The sequence below is a fragment of the Acipenser ruthenus genome, chromosome 10 (assembly GCF_902713425.1).
Source record: "Acipenser ruthenus chromosome 10, fAciRut3.2 maternal haplotype, whole genome shotgun sequence".
Taxonomy (NCBI): domain Eukaryota; kingdom Metazoa; phylum Chordata; class Actinopteri; order Acipenseriformes; family Acipenseridae; genus Acipenser; species Acipenser ruthenus.
The window spans coordinates 6116676-6142219 of NC_081198.1; the positions used below are offsets into that span (position 1 = coordinate 6116676).

Sequence of the window (25544 nt, forward strand, 5' to 3'; positions counted from 1 at the left end):
CCCACATGATAATTCATGTTTAAACAGGATATCTCATGACTTTTGGGGGTAGTGGAGGAGGACAGGTTTTATAATTGGGCGTATGAGCTTAAGCTCTGGTGGCTACAAAGTCCTGTTAAATTAACCTTCTGATTTGTGTATTTGATAGTTTGGAAGCTTTAATATTTGTATGTATTTATGTTAAAAATTACAAGGCAATGTTTAAATGTCTTGCCAGTACTGCTTTTGTAAGAACTTTAAACAGGGACACTGAACCTTCCAACTGAACCTTCCAACTCCTGCTCTGATAGCTTCTGACGAAAGGGAACCTCTCACCTCTGTCACCTGCATTGCCTGATCCCTGCTGCAGTTAAACCCTGGACCCTTTCTATCTGCTGTAGTTTTACTGTGTGTATCCACAGTCTGCTGCTAGTACTGCTGCTTAAAAACCTATTAACATCAGCCCAATTCAATTGGGAGAAATAATAAAAGCTAATCTAATAAACAGCACAGATTGGGAGCAGTATTTATTTTGGTTTGATTAACACATCGTCGTCAATCAGGATACATGTTTTCTACTGGACTCACTAGTATTTTAAGTGGTCAGTCTGAAGAATTCACTAGTTCCAGAAGAACATTGGTTGTTTGTTTGTGGTTCTGGAATTTTAGTGATTCCACTCTCCACATATAATAAAATATTCCCAGTGTACAGTGCAATAGAACTTTATATTTAATATACTACTGTCTATAACTGGTTGCAGGTTTTTCTGCTTGTTTTTTAAATTTCTATGCAGTTCCCGGGGGTGGGTCACAAGTTTTTTTTTTCTGTACTGACAACAAAATATTTTAATAAGTCAGTTGTCAGGTGAGACCCTCGACCACAGCTACAAAATTGCTGACTTTGGAGTTTCATATCTCTGGACGGTCCTGTTTGTTTTTTAGTTGCTCTGATGTACTATTCCTTGCCTGAAGAGCCAAGAGAGGAAACTGTGGAGATGTTATCCGGCATCCTTTTTCACAGCAGGACAGAAAGGAATTAGTAGGAATTAATGTTGGTTTTCCTTTAGTAGAGAAGCACTGTCTGTTTGGCTGGCTTTGTCCCTAGCCCTGCATGCTTGGCTGGAGAAGCGCTAATGCTCTGATTTTTTTCTCTTTCATAGATGGCCAATGTGTTCCAGACCTGAGGTTTAAGAGGCAGCATGGGTGGGGAGGAACTTTGGCCTAGCATTCAGATCTGTGTTGGTTTAAGGAAAACTTTTATTTAGCCTCTAAATGAAAAAATAATGTACACTGTCAAGCTGCCAGCTTCCTTAATATTCTACTGAGTTTTGTAGAAAACAAAAGAAAAATGCACATCTGTACCCTTTTCACAGTACTTTATACTGTACATTTTTATTCTTTTATTCTTTTTTTTTTTCTGTCCCCAGCGTTTGACAAACTAGGCTTCCTGGTGAAACTTGATGCTAAACTGTAAGTAAAACCTCTTATAACACAATATGCCTGTACCTTTTATTTTGTTGCTGTGTGCATGACCCTTTCTACTTGTGAAACCACTAAGATGTGCTTTTTCTATTTTGCTTACAGTAAACGATATCCTATTTTTCAGACACATCTTGCAAACATCTTTCCATTCTCTTAGTGGACTCAATCACAGAGTCATCCTTTATTTTAACCACTGCAGTTGAAACATTGAGTGCCCACATTTCTACGACAGAAAACACACAAAGAATGTATCTCCACCTGGGGCTGTTTCATGTATCTCCTCTAATGTTTCAGACGGCAGGGTGATGTGACCCGTGCTAGAAAAGGAACAATGCACACTATGTCCTACGCAGAGCAGCGCAAGCATGTGCATGCATTGAACTGTACAGATTTCTCCTTTAGCATGAAAGATGTTGTTTGGCATTTATGGCCTTGTGTTACCATTACTTTTGCTACAGGCTTAAGTTGCAGTTACTAACATTTAACATATAGACACTGTTGTAAATGTACACCAACGTGGCGAATAATTCATCAAACTGGATCCTGGAGACAAGTAGCAGCAACAAACAGACGGATTACTGCACTCGGACATAGAAACTGCACTGCTGAAAGAACAATACAAATCGCAGAATTCCACATTAAGATATCTAGTGAGTGCCAACAGAGTCCCTCTGTCTGTGCACAGCAGTTACATCATACAGCAATTACATTGGTCATTTATTTTGAACTGCTTAACCTCCATTTACAGTGAATTCTAAAGCCCAGTTTTCCTGTTTTGAAAGGAATTTGGTGTAATTGTTTATTAATATAACTATTTTTAATTATTTGGGGTAAAGGCAATCTAAAACAAAATTGCTGAGTTTAAAGCACTCTTGTTTGTCAAAATATAGGTTTAAAGAACACTCGTTTTGTCCTGGTCTTTTTATTATTTTTTTTTTACCCCCTACCCCCCCCCCCGGCAAAGTTCTCAGGATTCTGTGTTCCTGTTTTTGGGTAACACCTCTACATGGTCAGTGTCTCTTGAGGCAGGGTGGTGGGACAGGAGCCTGCAGAGTGACACCGTGGATATGGGTTACAGTCCGTTATCACTGATGACAGAACCAGCTTCATTAAACACAACCTGTCACGAGAGGTGATGGTCTGTACGGCATTCAGCTGTTGGCTTTCGATATTAACACACTATCACATACGTAAGAGAGCCCAGTATAAAACAGAAGTGACTGTCATTGCAACATTTACACAACTTATTAGAACAGTGAAACCATTTAGGCACTGGGTTATGGGACACTCCTAAATGTAAAGGATCAAATGTTCTATTTCAATAAAATAAACTTTGCGTATCGCTTGAAAGACATAAGCACTGCAGCTGACAACATATTGAAGCTTGCTGGATTGTATCTGCAGGACGTGGGTTACTAAGCTTCAGCAAGGGGGAAAGCTTCCAAAGCACTCTTGACATTATCTTAAGTTATATATTTCTTTAAAATAGAACAATGATGGTATCCCTGCTACCTTTTAAGGACAAATTTGTATACAGTAGGGCAGAAGGCCAAATCTTGTATTTACTGTACTGTCCTCAGTGCGTTTTACAATAAGCGCGCACACACACACACGCACACACACACACGTGCACACGCAGGTTTTCGAACTAGCACAGGCTCCATGCTGAACAGCCTGTCCTGAGCTTGTTGGATTGGTGAGGAGTTTGAAATGGTTCCAAAGCCAATAATCACTTGATGCCAGGTTCAGTTCAGCAGGACTAGAGAGAAGGCAGGAACCCTGAATTACAGGGCGGCTGCCTCTCTGAGCCCTGTTTATTTGAGTTTGGCTAATTTTAAGCAGGTTATTAACGAGCAGGTCAAAAGCTGCCTTTTCGAGGTGTAATTAATATTGTGGTGTGATTTTTGTTTTTTATGCGGGTCTGACCTCTTTCTACTGAGGGTAAGATGTTGTTATGAGAAATGAGCTGTTGATAAGTGGCAATCCACACCAGGCTTTTTTTTTCTTCTCAGAATTATTTATGCAACATCATACAGACATTTAACTTGACACGAACTCCCATGAAGGAAGATCATAAACAATTACTTCAAAGTAGAAATGCAACTTGGAAACATCACCCCCCCAATCCCTTCCTTATATTTTTAACTAAATAATTCTGTAAACAAGATATGTAGATAGAAAATATATAAATGACTATATAGTGAAAATGATTGTATGTTAGGAAGAGTGACACTACTGTGTAAATGTGCTGGTAAGTGAAATATCACTAGTAGGTCAAATGAGCAGTCACTTAGCTATCTGTGATGTTTCTGGTATAGGTAGGCTTTTTAATCTCACTCTCATAAGGAAACATCACTTTGCTGTTGCCTGTGAGACACACTTTCCATTTCATTGCCTGTCTAAACCCTCTCTGTTTTATTCTGTTTGTTTTGTAGCCCACTAGAGTTAACATACAAATATGGCAATCTCAGCGAGGGAGCCTGCAAACCTGGGTACGCAGCAGCCAAGATGATGGCCATCTATCCAAAGTAAGCAATCCCTTTCTGTTTAGTCTGCCCGCTTGCAGCTGCCTGTCAGTAAAAAAGTGGGAAACAATGTCTGCCAGCAGCCCCAATCTGGCACAGCCACCGGCATTGATTTATTTTATTTATTTATTTATTTATTTATCTATCTATCTATTTGTTTTTGTTGGTGGCCCTTCAGACAGCCATCAACCTCAACTGTGGCAACGGTCCTGAGAACATCCAGTTCAGTTGCATCAGTGGTACTTGAGCTCAAGGACTATCGGTGCGTTTAGTGCCATCTACAGTAGCTGCAAAAACTAAGTAGTGTTACTGAAGATAATTTTATGGAATGTTTTTAAAGTTGTAGATGAGATTAGCCAACTGTGCTAGTGTCTGCAACAGGACTAGGTAATAAGCAATAGTCAATTAAAATCTTAAAATAATTTATAGTGCTATACTCTGTGTCTTTAAAGCTTTTCCTATATATGGTCACCAAAAGTGTTCAGAAAATCAAAAGTTTATTGAGGGATTTTTAGCAGCTAAAATGTAGGTATTTAAAGTAAAGTGAGATGCTGCACAGAACAGGCATTTGAGTGTGGTCAAACCCTTAACCCGTGTGTAACCGCTGCTGCTCAATGTAGCTTCTCTGTAATGGGCTGTAAGCTTGGGGAGCTTTTGAGAGACACTACTGTATGTTACGCTTAAACAATAGAGACTGATGGCTAATCATAATGCATCTTGGATTGTATAGAATGCCTTTTTCATAAGTGGGAATGTGTAGGTTAATTCATGACCAACTCCCATCACCACCTACAGAAAAAGAAACCACTTTCAGAACCACACAGTTCTTTGTTTTCTGTTGCTTGCTGTAGAGGGACAGGGTGTTGTGGCCACCATCTCTTACACACAATTAGGGTGAAATGAGTCAACCCGCATTTAAGTCACAAGGATAAAAAGCTGATTGACTGACTATGATGTCATTATAGCTTTTAAAGCCCTTTTCCCAGACTGAGCTCCTGGTGCTGAATGTCATTGATCTATACAATAGGCCACAAGTACACACTATTAACGATTAATACTAAACACTTGGGACATAAATAGATGCGGTTAAGTTGTGCTATAGGGTTTATTATTTCTGATTTGCAAAGGGCATTGTTTTGTCCTTTTTACAGTACTGTGTTTTAACTAAAATCATTTGTGTTGTGCATGTGACTGTGAGGTCAGAATCCGTAATGGCAGGGCCTCACAAAAGGGCAGCTTGTTTTATATATGGCATACTGTGATACATAAATGTGTAAGTGTGTTGGGATACATATTGGAACAAACACTGCTTGGAATGCATACAGAACAATTGCCATGTTCTTTTACTGTGACAGCATTTATGATTGACAAATATCCTGCATAAATATCCAAAACAAATATTCTGCATAAATGACTTTTGAAATGTATAACGCACGTTCTGCTATAAAAAAAAAAAAAAAAAAGCTGTAATCAATTTAACACCACAGGTACACAGTGAGGAGGTAGGTGCCAAAAGAAGGTTCACTTACAAACAGATTTGCTAATTGCATTAAAACTGGAAAACTGAATAAATTGGGGAGTAGAGCTATTCGACTCTTAATAATAGTGCATTTTACCACAGATCCTAGCTTCTTTGGCAATTCAGAACACACTATGATGATTGTTACTTTAAGAATGACTTCCTGTTAAAAAATACATAAGCAAATAAATAATGAATAAATATTTATTTCTGAACATGTGTCTGTTAAACTTAATAATACTTGAAACAAACTAGGACATAATCTCATTTAAACTGTGGTACAAAAATTAAAAAGCCATGCAGATTTGAAATGGGTAACAAAGGAAGTTATTGTGTTTTTCATTATATTCCCTATTACTCTATTCATTCATTCGTTCATTCATCGATTCATTGCTCTGTGAAGAGAGAGGTTGGTTTGTGGCATACAGTTTTTACATAGTTTTTGGGCTGTCTATGAAAAATACAGTATCTTTACAGTTAAGATTGGTAGTGGGCTACATAATTCCCAGTAAGGGGTCATGTAAAAAATGTATTCACTGATAAACATGCATAACTAATGGGTTCTAATCTTTTAGATCAACCCCATTTGTGTTTCAAATTGGAGCCCCCCCCCCTCCTTATCATAAATCTGAGGCTTAAAGGAATTCCTTCAGTTTCCCAGTGCAGAAAGACAGTCAAAAGCCTGATTCGCACAGGACTAAAAGTCACCACATAAACAGGTGGTTTTGGAATTTCAGACATCGATGAAATTTAGTCCTGTGCGCACCATCCATTTCTTTCTAGGCCAGAATTTTCTCAGAGGTCCATTGATTATTTTTTCTTTATTTATTTATTTTTTTTACAGGACATCGTTGCTTTTTTTAATTCAGTCAGACAGAAAATCCTCAGTGGTAATATTAATGAACCAATTCTTACCACTATTTGATTTGTCGGCAGGCTATATACTTTTTTTTTTTTGGTAGTAATTCTAATATACACTGCAGGCAAGTGAAGTGAGACAGTATTTATGAATGGATTGGAGCAAAAGCTACAGCAATTTCAGTCAAACCTGCTTAGAGTGTGCTCTTTCCTAGTTCGGTGTTGTATTGTGATCCTATGGGCCCCTTATACTGTCATCAGACCTGTCCGTACGGGCCTGCAATTCAATTACACTTCTTGGATCTTGGTGATATTGCAGCCGATGGGCATTGGGTGAAGTGCGGTTTTCCCTGTTTGTCAGATCTGGTGAACCTGATACAGCCAGGCAGCTCTCCTCAATGAAAGAGTGATGGAACAAAGTTAAGAGAGCTGTCATTTAATCAGCCCAACATCAGACAATTCCCTCCTAGATGCAGAGAAATGCGATACCACACCAACTGTGTGCTGTAGCACTAGCACTTAAAAAAATCAAGCGGTACCAGGACGTGCACTGCCTTCTGTTTGCAACCCCTTACAATGGAATGTCTCCTGCAGCTATCAGTACATTTTATACAGGTTAATGATGAAATAGTAGAGTTACAGTGCTATTGGAGGGTTCAGTGTAGTAGGCGCTGGTGGACTCACGCATGGACTAGATGGACCCTGAAGCTGCTCCTGCTGCTGTTCTTATATTGCAAACCATTTACAGTGCAGTGGCGGAATTGGATAGTTCCTCATTCAGTGGGAGACAATGGATGTATTGGAACTAGATGATTTAAAGAGATAGATGGGTTTAAGAGTCACCAAGCTAGGGGAGGTGGGGGTTGGGGGGTGGAACTCCAGAGAAGCGCTCTAAGAGCGCATTGAATAATTCAGGCTGTGAAAGGGCTATATGCTGTTAAAGTCCTTTACCTGTGTGCTGCTGTCAGAATGGATCTCTCATAGATCAGGATGGCGTTGCCCTCTGGGAATGGGACAGGCTGTTGATTGGTGCAGAGGCTCATTTTGGCCCAGCCGCTCCCCAGCTTGTCCCTACCTCCCAGTGCGTGAGGTGGCTACGGGTCTCCCTGCTCCCTGGCTCTCGCTGCATGCCGTAGACACGCGATTGTGGAGGCCGCTGGGGGTGCCAAAATAGCTCGGAACACAACGAAGCAGAGAAAGCAACTCATAAATACAGCAGGGTTACAAAGCGAGAGGCTGGAGTTAAGTGTGAACCTAGAGCTAAGAGTCTGGGAATGGATTTTACACTGCAGTGCTGGAGGAGCAGAGCAAGTTAATCTTGAGACAGAGTGAAATGCTGGGAATGCCATGACTTCTATAAAATTAGCCTACAGTAGGGGTATTTGCCATTACTATGAAAGATGTTGGCAGTCACGGAATACACTTTCACTGAAATATGACATCTTTCACAAACTGTAAATTGCGAATGAAGACTGACAAAAAGGTCTCTTGCCCTGGAGGTTTGGGGACAAGTGGAAACAGGTTAGAAAATAACAGCTGAAAGCTTAGCAATAGCAAGACATTCTAGCTGAACAATGTAGTAGTACAGGGATGGAAATAAGACCCCGATTGCATAGCAGTTTTGCCCATTCCAGGTTTTAATACAAATTTGATCAGCCACTGTGTTTAGTGGAACCAGGAGTGGATCAAACTGTAATGTAATGGTCATAAAGGTCTTGTATTTTTCAGATCCAAAGTTCAGTAATAGTTTCAGTGAACAGAAGTGCAATAAATGACACCTGGGGGAAAGTTATCAAAAGCTGGGTCTCTATATAAACTTGTATTAGTTTATAGCCGGGTACAGTAGGGGATGCTTATCTCCTGCAACTGGGGTATTATGTAGGCACACGTACACACGTCATACATCTAATTGTGATGAAATTTGGTAAGCACGCTGTCTTGCACAAGTATTTGAGAGTATCCGAATCTGTGCATATAAGAAGATACCTGTCTGTCTCCTTCACGTACATCGCTTATTATTAATTATGCATACAGTCTAGTGGATGTAGGACATTGTGATCTACTTTTTCATCCAATTTTGTATATACAGTAGAGCCGTGGATATCATACTTGTGTACAGTATATATGTTGAAGACTGACCTGTGGGTCACAGGCAACACGTGATTCTCATAAACGCAGAAACTTTGCTGAGGACCTTGTTTGTGTGTCTGTGCTATGTGCTGTTTTGGTTCCCAGATTTGTGTTGAGGCTGGAGCGTCTGTCTTCTCCAGTCGGCCTATTCCCACAGACCTCGAACCAGGCTGCTGGCCTGGTGCTTTCACACACAGACATTGTGTCATCTTTTTGGAGTGCTGGTTTGTAGTTACCCCCCCCTCGCCCCACTCTGAAAGTCTTCCTGTATTTCTTCAAGAGTTTCTAGTACTGCGGGAAAGGCTCTCGGATCGGAGGCTTTTAGAGCCCATTAACGGCCTGCAGGAATGGACGGAATGTGACAGATTTCTGATTAAGTTGGGAATCTGCGATGTTGAGGATTGTTTCTCTCTCTGAAAAATTAGGGTCTATGGGTCAGGCATCAGTTAGGTAACTATGTCAAAGTACACAAAATTATTCCAGTAAATCATATTTAATAAAAGTTATCATCATTTGTTGATCTCCTATTTTCTTATATATAAAAAATATAAATGTGCATTATTTTTACATGGCTATTGGGGAACAAAAATGACCAAAAAAACCTTTTTGTACTCGCAGTACGTTCTTGCTCTTTTGGCAATAACAATTAACTAACCAAGGGTGCTTTTAAAATCTATATCCAGGGGCCCTTTTACTAATGGTGTATACAAAGTTCAAACAAACAATTAGAGTATACAAAGCAGTGTGCCCCTTGATCAGAGAGAGAACCCTGTGCTGCAGATTTGATAAGAGGTTGGAGAGCCAAAATTGGAATAGAAGCCTGCAGTATTCCCCTTCAGCATGCTCATTTGAAACCTGAGAGATAGTAGTAAATCAAAACAATTTGGACTAGTCGTCTTTTTTTTTTTTAATGTTTATAAAGCCAACAACCTTCTAAAACAGTTTCATATATTTAATCCATTAATAAAATATTTTTCGCCCCTCTTTCCTGAATGGTGGTTTATTGGCCTTGACTCAGTAGTGTACTTTTTTTTTGTGTTCAAATCGTGCTTTGCTTTTCCTAATGGATCTCAAAATAATGAAATTTGGTCAGTGAAGAAGAGGAGCTCAGGTCCTCAGTGGTCAAAATTAAGAGCATAAATGTACATTTACAGTAAAATCCTTTTTCTAGAAGGGGTTTGCCAAAAAAATAAAATAATGGTTCTCACCTGTGATTCAAAAACAAATAAATACAGTATACAGAAACACATTCCATGCTAAATTACCGGTAATATTCAACGACTGGTAGCTAAAGAAATGTTTAATTGGAGCCATGTACTGTAACAGATGTGCCCTCATCAGGGTACACACACACACACACACAGACAGAATAAACCTAGTGAGACTGAATTAAAAAATTATTCTAGTAACCCCACAAGTCGACAACTAAGCTATATCGCAGGACCCCAAGTGACCCCAAGTACCCCCCCCCCCCCCTTTCCACCAGTCTGGTGTGGACAGTGTGGAAGACAGATTTGTTGTCATTTTGACTTAAACAAGCCAGCAGTAATTGCAGTCAGCCTGTGTTAAACAGAAGGAACAATGTGGGTTGCAACATCATTCTGCGTGCTTTCTTTTGCTGGAACACAAATGCTGGCGGTGATTAAAGAAATGCCTAATCCTAATGTTATGAAACGGAAACGCATGCATATTTGCTTTGTCTGTATTAATTGGTTTTCGCAGATTGATTGTATTCTCATGTTTTTGAAGTGAAACTGATGTTATGCTACTTTGTGTGCCAGGGACCTCAATTTTAACTTTTTAATTTATTTTACATTTTTTGAATTTTTTCTTTTTTTTTTTTTTTAAGACAAAAAAATCAATTATCTAAATGAATGAGTTTAGGTTCTCACTGAAGAGGTTTGTCTTTGCCTCTGATCTCTTGCCATAGCTATGCTCCACATCCAGAAGTTTCTAGTCGTCATTTGGTATATTAGAAATAGTCATTGCTATGAAGAAACAATATTGGGCAGCAGTGTGGAGTAGCGGTTAGGGCTCTGGACTCTTGACCGGAGGGTCGTGGGTTCAATCCCCGGTGGGGACACTGCTGCTGTACCCTTGAGCAAGGTACTTTACCTAGATTGCTCCAGTAAAAACCCAACTGTATAAATGGGTAATTGTATGTAAAAATAATGTGTAAAGAAAATAATGTGATATCTTGTAACAATTGTAAGTCGCCCTGGATAAGGTCGTCTGCTAAGAAAGAAATAATAATAATACTAATTTGCTTGGCAAAACAGTCACTGTGTTATTATTCATTTCTTAGCAGACGCCCTTATCCAGGGCGACTTACAATTGTTACAAGATATCACATTATACATTATTTCACATTATACAGTTATCACATTATTTTTACATACAATTGCCCATTTATACAGTTGGGTTTTTACTGGAGCAATCTAGGTAAAGTACCTTGCTCAAGGGTACAACAGCAGTGTCCCCCACTGGGGATTGAACCCACAACCCTCCGGTCAAGAGTCCAGTGCCCTAACCACTACTCCACACTGCTGCAGTTGCCAGAATCCACTGCTGTTGCCAGAATCCATTGTCTTAGAGGAATATTTAAATGTTTTAAATTTTTGTTCCAGCTTCTATGAATTTCACTTCCTAGCATTCATCTTTGAACATTTCCCCATGTATGACTACATTGAGGTCCTCGTTACAGAAGCCAGCATTTATTTATCTCTCAGGAGGATTGTAGCTGTAGCATCTGAATGTCTGTCCACTCAAATTAGTTGGTCTCTTATGTAAAATGTACCAGAAAGCAGGACATGTTTGTATGTATCTTGTTCCAATCCCTGTAGTACTGACACATGTTGATAATATATAATTGGTTTGCACTTGCATAATAAGCGGTCATCAATAAACGATCAGTTATTTCATAATCTGTATACATTTCTGCCCACGTAGAAGTTTGGTCGTTTGTGTATGTTCAGTTATGAAGTTGCTTTTAATCTGTTTACGTTTATTCTTTTGAAATTGTTTGGCGTCGGTGTCAGCCTTGTGTATGGGGGGAGGAGAAACCAAATCTAAACAAATACTTCTTTATTCTTCTCAGTCCATGTGATCTTGTAAGCAAGTGTTGTGTACCAGGACGTCTGTGATGAAAACGCAGAGTGATTTTTTTTTTTTTTTAACAGTTCCAACAAATCGTCATCCCTTAGAAAATTCTGGCCGCCCCTGAAGAATGGAATTAAATTGTTTGGATTGCAGTTTTAAATCGTATGTCTCTTTTCAACTCATGCTGACCGGTTACAAAAATATTATCTCCCCCAGTGAGATAGCTGTGAGGAAGCAAGCACAATGGGATTAAGCTATTTGGCAAGGAGCAGTTTTATGGCAGGCAGAACCTTGTCAGGTTGCTTAGAATTCTTGCTGTGGTTATTTATATGTTTGATCTTGCCCCCACTAAGAAAAAAGGTTTTTGCCCTTTTAATTAATGGTACTTTGTTTTGGCACATATGCTCTGGTTCTTATGCCGGTTTGTCAGAGTTTTTCAAAATGAGTGACGCTCTCTGCTGTTTTAAGCCAGTGTGGAAAACCAAAGTGTTGCAATTATTTAAGGAACAAAAATCTAAATTCTTTCAGCAGAAAGTTTTTCGCTACAACTTGACCCCCAGGGTTAGAAGGCATATACAATTGGTTCAGCCCCATTACAAGCCCCATTGAAGTGACAAAGCATACAGTGCAGCTTGATCAACATGAAAATCTGTATAATTATAAGTGGAGCTTGATGTCTTCCGATGTACACGTGAATTTGTGAGAAACCACTTGACCTGGGGAGAGGGAGGACAGAGCACACTTGTTAAGGTGAGGTCAGAGAAATCGTCCTAGCTGAGAACGTGAGTGTGATGGGTGATTCACATTACATGCTAGAGGTCTATGTGTTTAAAACTAATTCTCTGAATATAATTTGACAGAAACAGTCTGTGTGTTTTCCAGTGTGTGAACCCTGCTGCTCTAGAGTAATCTTCTCCACACCTGATGAACCCTGTACTACTGTTCTTCCAGGGGAGAAATACCTAAGTGTAATGTGGCCTGTGCAGGTAAACAGCCTGACTGACATGTAACCTTTTGAGAGAATTTAAAACAGGGACAGTGATTGGCAATCTTCAGGCTCCGTTAAACCTCCCCGCGTTCTAGTTCAGAGACAGCGAGATTTATCGAAAACCATTCGTCTCGAACCATTAAACCTTTCAGCGCTTGTAATTGGGATCTGTCCATCCTGAGTCTTAGTGAGCTCCACAATGAGGCTGCTGGCTAGGGTTGCCAGACGGGGCAAAGGGGGCCAAGGGATGTGTTTTGAAATGCAGGTTTAAAATATGCTAGCTGACTTCGGACCTCGCTATCTGCCTTTTTTTTCTGTTTTGTTTTATTCCCATTTTTATGAAAAAATTGAAACATTGTTACATGGTAGGGCTTCATTCATAGGGGTGTGGAATTCAGATTTGGGCTGACAAGTCCCGCTGTTATTTACAGGAAAAGCTTCTGTTAAAAAAGACAACATCATGTTTGATGCAACCCTACAGTACAACATAACAAACGATGTGTCCCTCACTGGTCTGGTTTCAGTATCTATAGTTAGTCAGCGTGTAAAGCAGTTGATGTATGTGTGTCCAGGGAGATGGTGTGATAAAAACAATTGCTCTTTGCCCTGACACATGCATCACAATTTGCCAGCCAGCCGTCGCCATTTCTGAAAGAAATTGCTTCTGTCTTAGACTTAATGCAGGGCTGTTTCAACTTGGGTCAAGGCAGCATGAGTTCACTTTCAGATGGAAGCATCTCTCGTGTGTGTGTGTGTGTGTGTGTGTGTGTGTGTGTGTGTCTCCCAAAGAGTGTTGTACGCGTTCTACCCAGGGCTGAGCAAGCTGTTTATACGCCTCTGACACAGACCAAACTGCAACAAGAGCAGAGAGGTCACGGCAAAAATGACTGGTAGCCACTTCTCTCTCCAAATCACTTATCAAAGGGTTTAAGTGCTAGCAACCCTAAAGCACGTCATTCCTGGGTGATTCAGGTTCAGGGAATTTGGGCCCTGTCTGTCTGGAGGAGGGTGGAGGGCTGGGTGGATTCGGAGGACACTGCCAAGATTGCACTTTGTAAATTAAGACAATCGTCCTGAATGAACAGGTCCCAGGGTGACCTTTCGCTGTTCAGGGCAACATAGCACTCAGATACAGCAGTGAACAGGTTTTAAATTGTCCATTACCGACATAGTTCTTTACACTCCTAGATGAAAATCTTAATCAGCATTATAAGCCTGACGGAATGTCTGCCTCTGTATATGAAATGTTGCACTTTGAAAAATTAGAACATTTGAGACATTTACTGTATGATGAGCACCACACGCATGTATATAAATATTGCACCCCTAGAGCCAGAGTACTATATTTTATATTGCACTGGTTTTATACAACAGTTTGTCTGGCTAATAACTGTATTAATTCAAACACTCAAGTTTTAAATTCTAAAACGATAATGCCTTCATCAGTGCCTGTCTGCTTGACTTAATAATGTTACCTAAGCATTCTTGATTACCAGCAATATATTGGCTCCAAAACTATAGAAATTATGTACTGCTACATCAGTTCTTAACCTTCTAAATAACTTCTTTGAAGGGATTGTCTTGGCATTCTGTGGAGACTTTCTGCTTTGCCACATGAGCAGAATCCTACTGCAAAGCTTAACAGTTCAAAAGTCTAAAATCTGCAACATCTTGGAAGGAAAGTGCAGATGTGGTGACATCAGTGCTCAGCTGTACCTACCACAGTGTACATACTTTCACGCAGTTGATCTCTGCCAGTTGTGTGTTAATGTGTAGGTTTTGTACATGTCTCAGTATGTGCCTGTACATTCTCTGTACCTGTTGAGTACCAGTACCATAAAGCAGAGCCAAAGAGAGTTGACTACAAGGTAGTGAGAAATATGACCACTTTGTTTTGGACTAAGTATTGCCATGCATTAAAGTACCTTTTCTTTTGTTTTTCTGTCCAGGTTCATTAAACCAGCCCCGATGTTTCTAGATCGGAACTTTAAACGACTGTCAAGAATCGGTCATTATTTGCCTCCGTTTGGGGTCAAAACACAAGGTACTGTATATCCTTTCTTTGTGGCTATCCTCACTAGTCAATTGTTCTCTAGAAGGTTTTTAGCTTCTTTTTCATCAACTGTTAATTATTATTCCCCTGGTGTTTTGTTTGCTCTAATTAAAAATGCCCTACACAAACCAATCGCAAGAACTGGATATTAATAAGTGACCTCTTATCCCACTGTCAAGCCATTTCCCATTTTTCAACTCCACAAGCAACAATGCTACCAAGCTGCTGAGCCCAGATGGAAAGAGCTCAACCTGGCAAGTTTCCATCTGAACTCATGGGGCACTTGACCAGTAGGGTTTGCTGACGTGTGATGAGGATAATTTTCCTCCCCAACCCACAAGAGCACAAAAAATGGTGCAGATCTTGGTGTGGACCTCCAGCCAAGATCAGCAACTGTGCAAGATCAGGATTTGAACCAGAGAGCTCCTGACCCTTCGCTGCTGCTCGGAAGAGCTTTTACTGTAGGAGCAATTGGGTACCCCTTGTATAGCAGCACCATCAAAGAGTACTTGCAGTATAGAGCACTCCGTCATAACATACGCTCCCAATGGGGACATCATAATTCTCAGCCCAAGGGAGAGAATTATAAAAACGACGTGGTAAAAAAACGAACCGCAGAGAAATGTGAAACTTCATAACAAAAACACAGGTATAACCGGGGAGATCACAGCATCTCTGAATCTTGAATGATTGATCGTTGCATTACCAACACTTGCATGTGTGTTTGCGCGTCATGCAAGTCATGCAGAGAAATGAAGGGAAGGCACTGGTTTGTAAAGTGACAGATGCCAAGTGCCAACTGACCAGTGGCATTTAAACTAACGCAAGGAATAACAAAAATAGCACACACACACATTTTACACATTACATTTATTAAAACTGCTTAAGTTGTTACTAGTTTTATAACAATAACAGTTTCATTTAGCGTTCACACAAAAAAGGTGCAGTTTGCATTTCAGTGTAAAGACCTTGATAAATGTGCCCTGTAGAATCTTGTCTTTTAAATCTCACTTTGCCTTATGAATACTGGAGAGCTTGGCTAGCCTCTTAGACGATGCAATAAAACCTGGGGGAACTAGAGAACTGAACAGAAACTGTATAAGGTTCAACCCTTTTTTTTTTTCTCTCAGAAGCAGTCTTACCTGACAACAGCAATTCTTGTTGCTTTTCCATGCTAAATAGCGGGGCAATGGCCTGGCACAATGCTCCTTCTTCACCATAGCTGTCAGCACTCGCCTCCCTCCGTCTCGCTCAGAGATTTGTACTTGTTTCTTAATTCCTGCACTCCAGACTGCTGTGCTGTGAAAATCCCAAGGACAAGAGTGTGAAGAAAGGCAAACTGCACTCGCTGAAGAGCAGAATATGTCTGGACTGATCCCTGTGCTTTAAAACTTATCAGAGTGATAAAGAACACAAAAAAATGCCACTATCGAAACAAGATTGTGTTGGATTGCTTTTCTATTAACTGATTTGTAAACACCACACACTTACTTAGAAAATTACTTTCAAAATCAGTTCACATGTGTATTATGTGTATTCTGTGGTTCTCTGTATTATCTGTTTTTGCAGCACAATTATTTATATTACTGGCCATAGCAATAGTTTAAACATTTGAATATTGCTATAGTATAGTATTTGTATTGGTCCAATAACATTTGTTTTGTGGCCAATTATTTATTTTTTTTAGCCTTGGATTATTTGGTCTTCATTATATTTAAGAGCAGCAGAGGGTGAGAAATGTCATTCACAGCGACGCAAAAAGAAGACATGAGGTGTGATGCAGTAACAGTTTAGTAAATTCCTTTCCGATTTCCGAGTGGGGTGTGTGTGTGTCCAGTTTGGTAATCCCTGCCCTTTTTTTGTTTTCATATGGTATCAGTGCGTGAATCATGCTCTCTTCTTTTTTTTTTTTTTTTTTTTTTTTTTACTTATTATCCATAGGTAAACCGTCTCTTTAGATGAGTGATGGGAAGGGGAGGGGGCCAATAACGTCAAATGGAACTTAAGTCATCATCCATTTTAAATTCCAAAACTAAACAATTTGAACTGTCACAGTCTGTAGTCATTACTGTTGTTTTTATACTTTAAATTAATTATTAGCTGAGGGTTCTCACGTATGTCACAAACCTACTGTATGATCAATGTACTGTAATCACACTTTGTTTAACACGAGTTCCAATGGACTAGAGCTAGATTCTCTTATCAATCATAGAATGGACCAGGGTAGACCACTTGACCAGGGCCATTACAGCCAGAGGTTAGTCCAAGCATCTTTTTAAATTGATGCGTTTCAACCCAAGTCTCACCACACTACCCTACGGCCTTTATTTTTCTCTGCTACATAACATTTACCCATTTAAGTGTCTAAGCAAACATCACCCCTTAAGGAATAGATTTACACAAATAGTTCCATCAAAATATTGTAAGCACCTGTTCAGGGGACAGCGGTCCAACTATGTTCTAGAAAACCTACAGCTGTGGCCGAAAGTGTTGCATCACCTAGAATTTTAGGATTGAGACATTTTATATATCTAATAAGGAGGCTGTATGGTCCAGTGGTTAAAGAAACAGGCTTGTAACCAGGAGGTCCCCGGTTCAAATCCCACCTCAGCCACTGACTCACTGTGTGACCCTGAGCAAATCATTTAACCTCCTTGTGCTCCGTCTTTCGGGTGAGACGTGGTTGTAAGTGACTCTGCAGCTGATGCATAGTTCACACACCCTAGTCTCTATAAGTCGCCTTGGATAAAGGCGTCTGCTAAATAAACAAATAATAATAAAATATATATATGAAGATAATTTTGATCTTTTATTTAGATATTTTGTTTAACATCATGTAATCAAAGTTTGTGGTTCCAGTCCTGAATACAATTCATCTTCACGTCAGTGTCAGTTAGTCTGTCTGTTTTTCTATCGACTGGTAAATATCACATATATATTTTGAGCGGGTTAAGAGATATGCATACATATGTAAAGTTAATAGGTAGGCTGGTTTTGAAAGGGAGCTAAGTATAGGTTTGGATGAGAGGTTACTGTAAATAGATGCTGATCTGAGGGTTCTTTTGTTCCCATCGTTTGTTATGTTGCACTAGACTTCCATTTTCTTCACAGAACTTGAAAGCAATGTACTTTCTTTTAACGGGATTTCTGATTCAAGGTGTTTAATCAGATGTTATTGAAAGAAATTCTTGGCAAGTCATTTAAAAAAAAACAAAACAGAAAAACAAAACCGGTTTATTTTTAGGCTGGTGTGAGAGATTGTTACGCGTCATTGATGTTGTAGTTCAGCCTTCCTTTTCCACCATCCTGTGTTCCCTCTGTTTGTCCTCCTGCCCTTTCATTGAAAACCTTTTGGTGACGTCTTCTCAGCTAACATTTCCTGCCACCAGCACTAGGCCCAAAAGACCATTCCTGTGCAATCTTACTTTTGTGCTAATTGAAAATCTATTGTGAAGGCTAAAGTAAACCAGTCTCATTTGACACATACAGATCCATACCAGTTAAAGTGGGTGCTTTTTTTTCAGGTTTTGCAGAAGGTTCCTGGACTAAATTCAGTAAAAATAATCCCAGACAAATGTCCAGGAATTTTCATGATGCCTGTCTGTTCTGTGGCTTTGTATTTACAAATGTCTTTATGCATCCCAGTCTGTTTAAAAAAAAAAAAAAAAAAAAAAAAAAATCACTTTATTTTCAGACTTCCCGTGAGGCTTATATTGATCATTACTGCAGCTGGGTTTGATGCAACAAACCTTAGGAGATTATGCTGTGAGACGTGGTGTTGCTGTCTGTCGTCGAGTGGTCTTACTTTAGCTGTTAATTTCTCTGAAATTTGCATAAAAGAAGGATTTCTAGATGTTTTGTGCATTGTACTTGATAAACTGTTATGGAATGCATTGTATCTTTTTATTATGCAACAGTTGCAGGACAGGTTACTGCCGAATTGATCAAATGTATGGTTACGATGGTACCATTAAGTTGCTGAACTGTTGAAGAATTAAAGTTTCAGTTTGATCCTAAGACTCAAGCCTTTTTTTTTTTTTTATTCCACAAAAAGGCCCCTTTTTAAAGAGCCGAGGTTCCCCACCCTCTGAAACAGTAGCCTGTGTTTGTTCCACTTTACTTTGATTTCTCCACACTTGAATTAGATTGAACTGAAGTCCTTCTTTACAAATTGCAGTCTGGCCTGATTTAAAGTAATTACGCTATGTAGGAGGAGATGCACTTTCATCTGTTTGTTTTTTATCATCAACTCACTTTCTCCCATTTCCAAAGGGGCCTTGCAGCTTGGTTGGTTGAGGGTGGGAGGGGCAATAACAGACGCACGGTATTGTAGCAAGACTTGTTTTAATAGCAATGTAACAGCCACAGCTCATTGTAAATTTCAACAGGCTAGTTATTTGGCAGTCATCTTCTGAATGACCATTTTAAAGGCTCTTGGTCTTTTTAAGGCCTCAGGAAAATGTGTTCATTTTTGTTGAAGCTTCATTGTTCTTCTTCCTTTTGTTGAAATCCTTTTCTGAACGTTGTAGTGAATATTATCTGCCAGGCCAGTGTTCTGCGATCTAAACGGTGAACAATTTACTTTTGTTTGTTTGTTTTGTTTTATCAAAGTATATTAGTTTAGTTTTAGGGTTGTTTCTAATAGAGTATTTACTCTAAATATTTAGTTCCTCTTGGATAAGAGCCTGAGGTCTCTCATGAGCCTAATCGCTGGTATGAATATAATTTAGGGTTTTTGGTTCATGTTTAACCATACTAAAAATAACAGCAAGGCCACAGGAAGATCACACAGTCTGCAATAAACAAAACAGAGGACCCTTGCTAAATGTTCAGAAAAATGAGAAGAATGTGCACCACTGTAGAGCAACTCAAGTGAGCAGTATAGCAAGGTAGTGACATAACTGCATTCTCACAGTCCTGGGGAATGCACTCGTTATCCAGAGAATGTGCTTGTTTAAAAATGACATTCCTAACTGAGGGTGTTTTATGGGCTTGTTCCGAAGCATGTAGTGGAACCTCAATGAATTTGTGTCTACCACTCATGTTGGGTCTCGCATTCACCAAATGGGCCCTTTATCAGAACTGAAATAACGATATTGAAAAAAAAATGGTGCTGACGTTTTCACAACCTGTGCCGTGGTGAAACAGATAAACCTTTCTGGTTTTGGGTTCATTAGGGTGCAGGGCTACCTTTCTAGATTACCATGAATGTGTTCTTTCTTGTTCAAGTTGACTGCACTGGAGAACAAAGTGCCTTGACCCTGAATTGAAGGTGACTGCAGTATGTTTAGAATGATTAAGATCTTGCGTGTGCTGGTGTTAGGGCTAGGGATATTGCTGGTGTGTTGAGAATGATGGATATACTGATCAAAAGTGGCTAAACTTTTTTTTCTTTTTTTTTTTTTTCTTCACAGAAAAAGTAATTGACAGTATTTTGGCGCTTACGAAAAATTACGGACTGTCCTCTGCTCTGGATAGGTAGGTGTGGTTGTGTGTCTGGGAAGGGGTTTTGGAGGGTGGGGAGTTCTGCTTAATGAAATTCATTTTCCAGAGAGCAAACTGGGGAGAGAAAAATAACACTAACTTGGCTTTTCCCCTTGGTTTTGCAGCCTATGTAAGTAGCTTGTTTTGTTTTGTCTCATCTGAACAGCACACAGGGCTTCCTTTTTTAGTCTTTCACTGTTGATTACAGAGAGCTTGAGCCATATGAATCGTGTTAAGATCCCTGTGCCCCACTGTATCCTATACATAGAGGAACAGAGACAGTGATATAATAAGATGACTACTCAAATAAGCACGGTTTGTACAGAGTTGCAGTAAACTCTGGTAGCACCCGTGTGTGTATCCATCTATATCTTTGCATCTTCCATCTTCTGTTGAGGTATCGGCGTGACATAGAGAGCTCTTGTATTCCACTTCAGGGACCTAGCATCAAAAGAAGCCCTTCTGTCTAACATACAGAACCACTTACAGGTCTCATTGTAGAGTCTACATTACTTAACCAGGGAGCAAGTTGAAGTGTTTATGATAGAGACAGTATTTATTAACCTGGAAATTCCAGAAGCACACTGAGAAAATACCTCTAGACATTGGTTGTAAATGCATTGCTCCAATCCAACAAGAATGATTTAAATTGAATGGTAAACCAGTTCAATACTTTCAATACCTGTACTTTTATAAGGTGCTGCAACACAGTCGTGCTTAGCTTTAAAGAGGTGACAAGCTATTTGTGTGGCTGACTTCCAAGGAAAATCAGGTGCTGTTGGTTGTTCCAAGTGGGTACATTCCCCTTTTGGGCCAGAGCTCAGATACTGAAGTGAAGTCATTATGTCTACTCTGTGGACATGAAAGATCTGGCACTTTTTCAGAGGAGGAGTGTTAACCCTAGTATCCTGGTTAAATCCCAATACAAATCAGTAACAATCTTGCCTAGTTAAAGCTCTCCTATCCTGGTTTTACCCATGTATATTGGGACTGGACGTTCTTGTGTACAAGATGTTTCCATTTAAATGAATTCTTATGAAATATACATTTCACTTGTCCCTAGGGCTAAGCCAAGTGTAGTTAGAATTCTAGTACCATTCTATTAATGTTTGCAAAGGCTAAGAGCAGTGTAGATTGCTGTCTAGTACTGGGCTATCCGATAACTAGTGTTGCGAGAAGTGTTTCATTGTGTTTTTTTGCTATACAGGTCAGAAAGGATAGAGAGGAAAGCATTCGTTATCAGAACTGCAAACCGACAGCCTGCTAAAGTTAGTAATACCAAATATTATTTTTATAATTGCTTTTGCAAACCGTTCAGTTATTAGCCCCTTCTAAAACTGTATTTTTGTTAGTTTATATTTTGTTTAAGAACGCCGGAAGGTGTAAGGCATTCCAGTGGCAGAAAACATTTTTTTATATTTAGGCAAATAAAAATATTTCAATTTCCCCATATTTAAGTACCCTTTGCTGGTATTAGCCAGTAAAGTACTCTGTTAAGTTTGCTTATGTGAACCAATGTATATGGAACCAATGTATAAGGCAGCGGTTCTCAAACTGGGGGTCGTAACCCTAAATGGGGTCGCCAGTGCCTTTCAATGGGGTTGGAATACTTGTGCAATTAAAAAAAAAAATGAAACTATTTTAGTTTAAGAAACAGGTACGTTCATTTATTATTACTGGCACTTTTTACTCCAAATGAGTCCTCATTTTCTCTTCCTGCCTTGTTTGAATGTTCTGAACTGGTTACCTAGCAACCAACTTAGGCTTTTAGCCATTTGGACTCGCTGCATGATACACAGGCAATCCCTTATTGCTAAAAAAAAAAAAAAAATGCCACCCATTCTGGAACGAGTTCTCAGCGAAGCTGTTCACATTGTCAATTTTATCAAGTCTCATCCAACAAATGCCTGCCTGTTTGGAGTTTTGTGTGATGAGATGGGAGCAGAGCACTGTCATCTACTTTACCACACAGAACTTTGCTGGCTGTTGCGGGGCAAGGTGCTCAATCGTTTGTTTGAGCTCAGAGAGGAAGTAAGAATATTTCTTTCCGACAACAATTCTCTGCTGGCCGAACAGCTTGTAGATGCTTAATGGCTTGCTTTGCTAGCTCACCTGGCAGATATTTTCGATCATTTCGATATCCTTAATATGTCACTCCCAAGGATGAGATGCATTTGTCCATGCTCTCTCTCATTGACAAAATCGAAAGCTGGATCAAGAAGCTGGCCTGGTACGATCGCGTAAATGGCAGTCTGGAAGCATTTTAGTTATTAGTTAACTTTTTTGATGCAAGCACCTTTTCAAAGAGTGACTTACAATCCATTATTGCCAGCCACCTGGAAAGCCTTCAGCTACAGTTTCGAGAGTACTTCCCTGAAAAGGATCAGAAAGCAGAGGGGTGGATTAGAAACCCTTTTAATACTGAAGCGACTGCAAGTGCTAATTTGCCACTTACAGCAGAAGAAACATTGAAGGACCTTTCTTATGACGAGACACTGAAGCTCAGATTTTATTAGCAACCTTTTGCTAACTTTTGGATTTCTGTGCGACAAGAATCTCCAGAGCTATCACCTGCAGCTCTGAAAGCACTCATGCTTTTCCCGTCTACCTACCTTTGAGTCAGGTTTTTCTGTAGTCACTTTACTAAAAAACAAGTACAGGACCTGCCTCACTGTTGAAGATGACCTTTGTCTTTACCTCAGCCACACAGAGCACTGTTTCAGGCATTTGTGTTCATCCATGCAAACTCATCCCTCCCATTAAGTAAGTAATGTAATTTTTTAAAAATGTATTATTTTTTTATACTGTTGGCTATAAAAATATGCAGTGGCTAGATTTTTGTTTTGTTGATATTGCCTTGTAATGCATATTTTACTTATTAATACTAACTATTCTGCAGTAATACAGGGCAGTGGGGTAGCAAAGTAATTTGTATTTGTAGAAGGAGGTCGCAGTGCCATGAAGTTTGAGAACCGCTGGTATAAGGTAATAACATTCTGCTGTCTGCATTCCTCAACCCAAGCTTATGAGCAAATATATTAAGGTAGTATTTTTTCGTTCTTATTTTTCTGGTCTCAAATATCTGTTGTCTCAATTCCTTATTTTTTTTAAAGAACAAACAAAGTCAGTTTTCCTGTGAACTAACTACCAATTAAACAGACGTTCTTTTCAGCTCAGTGTTTCCAGTCCCAGTCCCTTAGCCTCTGACTTTGGGGTAATTTTTCTGGTAACACTTGACCCTTCTTGGGTTAGTCATACACTAGCTTACATTCCATGCTTGTAGAAGGCAGACAGACCTACTGCTCCCATTCCATTTGAATCGCCTCCATGTTGACATGCATTTTCTGTATTTGTCAGCAGATTAATGTGGGAATATTTTTGCTAAATATGCTTTTCTGTAAACATACAGCCTTAACCTTTTGATCACACTTAGACATTCCATTTTCCTCCAACTGCTGAGTGGGGGAATGAATGTTCAGGGGGGAGGGTCAGAGTCAAAGGCAAGGGTAGCACGCAGATCAAGGCTGGAATGACCTTCTGGAGACAGAGCATTAAAGAAGAAAAGGGTCCAAACCTCCCCCCAATCTGTTCTGGAGACCAGATTGGAAAAGTGCAGCGCCCAGTAATTCACATCACTGTGCATTCAGACTCTATGCAAGGCTCGGGTCAGGGACTGACCATTTTGGCGTCTTTCATTTCAAATACACCAAGTTCAAATCTAACTCCACGGAGAACAAAAAGCTAGTGCCTGCCATCCCCAGTGAGACCCGTGTCTGAAAAGGACACTGTTGTCTACCAGTTTCTTTTAGTTTCACAGTTTTCTTTACACACTACTGAATACCTAAACATTTCACCCTTTTGATGTAGGGTCTTTCAGATGTCTGGATAAAATAACAGAATATCATGTTCTTTAATCAACATTATTAGTTTAAAGGCAACTTTTTTTTTTTCTTTCACCCTTTTTAACCCTGGGACAGCTATTTGACCCTGCTGGAATAGTGCAATCTGCTGCAACTGGGTTTGTTGCCAGTACTGTGTGTGTGATGAGATTCGTCCTTTCTCTCTACACTGAGAGTCCCTTGAGCCCTGTCACACTGTTAATGGGGTACCTACTGAAATTGAATGAATTCTCTCCTTTCCTTCCCAAGTCTGAACTGTAAGAGATGCATCATTGTTGGGAATGGAGGGATCCTCGCCAACAAGTCTTTGGGGTCCCAGATCGATGACTATGACGTTGTTGTGCGGTGAGTATGCAGGATGGTATAATAAAACTGCATGTTTTCAGTAAAGGTTGAAAAGACTAGAATGCTTTCCTGGTGTGAACGAAGTGTATCGAAAACACGCTAGCATGACAAAGTACAAAGCTGTAACATGAGGCTCAGATTGCAAACCGTTCATACTTGCGGTTTGTTGATAATCCAATTTCTTTGTTAAATGCAAGAGTTTTATTTGATATTCTGAAAACCCAGAATTGGATTTGCATTTAGTTGATTTGATGCAGTGATGACAGAACAGATAGGTAAGCGGATGGAGGTGGTATCCAGGTTTGGACAGACTGATGGACGGAGAGACAGACAGGTGTGCATGTTTTGTAGTTTTGCGCAGCGCTAATCGAAAGCACATGCCTCTCTGTGTGAGCATGGAGAAGGGGGCAGCAGCTCCAGCCTCCTGGGGCACGTGAAGCTCCATTCCTCTGGAGGCCAGCCTTTCATGTGCTGTCTCCCTGAGCCTTAGATCTCGGTGTCTGTCTTCCTGACGTGAGACTGGGAGCATCACTCCTATCATTCTTGCTCTCCTTACTAAACTTTGATTGTTATTCCATTATTCTGTTTGGAAACTGTTTTGAGGAAAGAGTTTAATCCAGTAACAGTACCTGCTTTTGATGAAATACAGTTCTAAAATCAGACCGGAGGAAGACCGATGCTGGGTGGTGCAAAATTGAAATAAGAACACATTTGAAAAGATTTGTTGCAAATGGCGGAAACATGCAATATGGTCATTCTTCATGTTTAGCTGAATGAATAAACAGATTTAGTCTACGTGTAATTTTGTGAGAGACCTGGAAATGGATCTGACATGGACTGCCTTTCTGTATAATAAGTAATTTTATCTTTTTTTGTTTTGTTTTGTTTTTTATTTGATATATGTAGTATAATTAGCCTATATATAATGTAGATTTATGTTTGTGAATAATAATGCTATTTATTAATCTAGTATTGTTACTCTTAACTGATTGTGTCAGCAATGAAAAGAATATCTCTCTTTTTGCTGTCAGTGTTCAAGCATCACCAATAACCCCACTCCCCACAGCCTCTAGCCAAATAGCAATAGTATTACAGAACGGAGAAGAGGTGCCCTTGGAAATTGCTGTGGGTCTCAAGCCAGGGATTGACACTCAGAAATTGATTTGTTGGGAGGTATAGACTG

The 25544-nt window shown here is 39.7% G+C and overlaps 1 protein-coding gene across 3 annotated transcripts in view; it reads left to right on the forward strand.

The window, feature by feature from the left end:
* The window catches only part of LOC117412657 (CMP-N-acetylneuraminate-beta-1,4-galactoside alpha-2,3-sialyltransferase-like), a 78010-nt gene that overhangs the window by 25614 nt on the left and 26852 nt on the right, over positions 1 to 25544 (forward strand). For all 3 annotated transcript variants that reach the window (XM_034021204.3, XM_034021194.3, XM_034021212.3), the window contains 5 exons: positions 1407 to 1449; positions 3897 to 3989; positions 14530 to 14624; positions 20048 to 20111; positions 24266 to 24361. In XM_034021204.3, coding sequence (XP_033877095.1) covers positions 1407 to 1449; positions 3897 to 3989; positions 14530 to 14624; positions 20048 to 20111; positions 24266 to 24361 — 391 coding nt within the window. The remainder of the gene's footprint in view (positions 1 to 1406; positions 1450 to 3896; positions 3990 to 14529; positions 14625 to 20047; positions 20112 to 24265; positions 24362 to 25544) is intronic.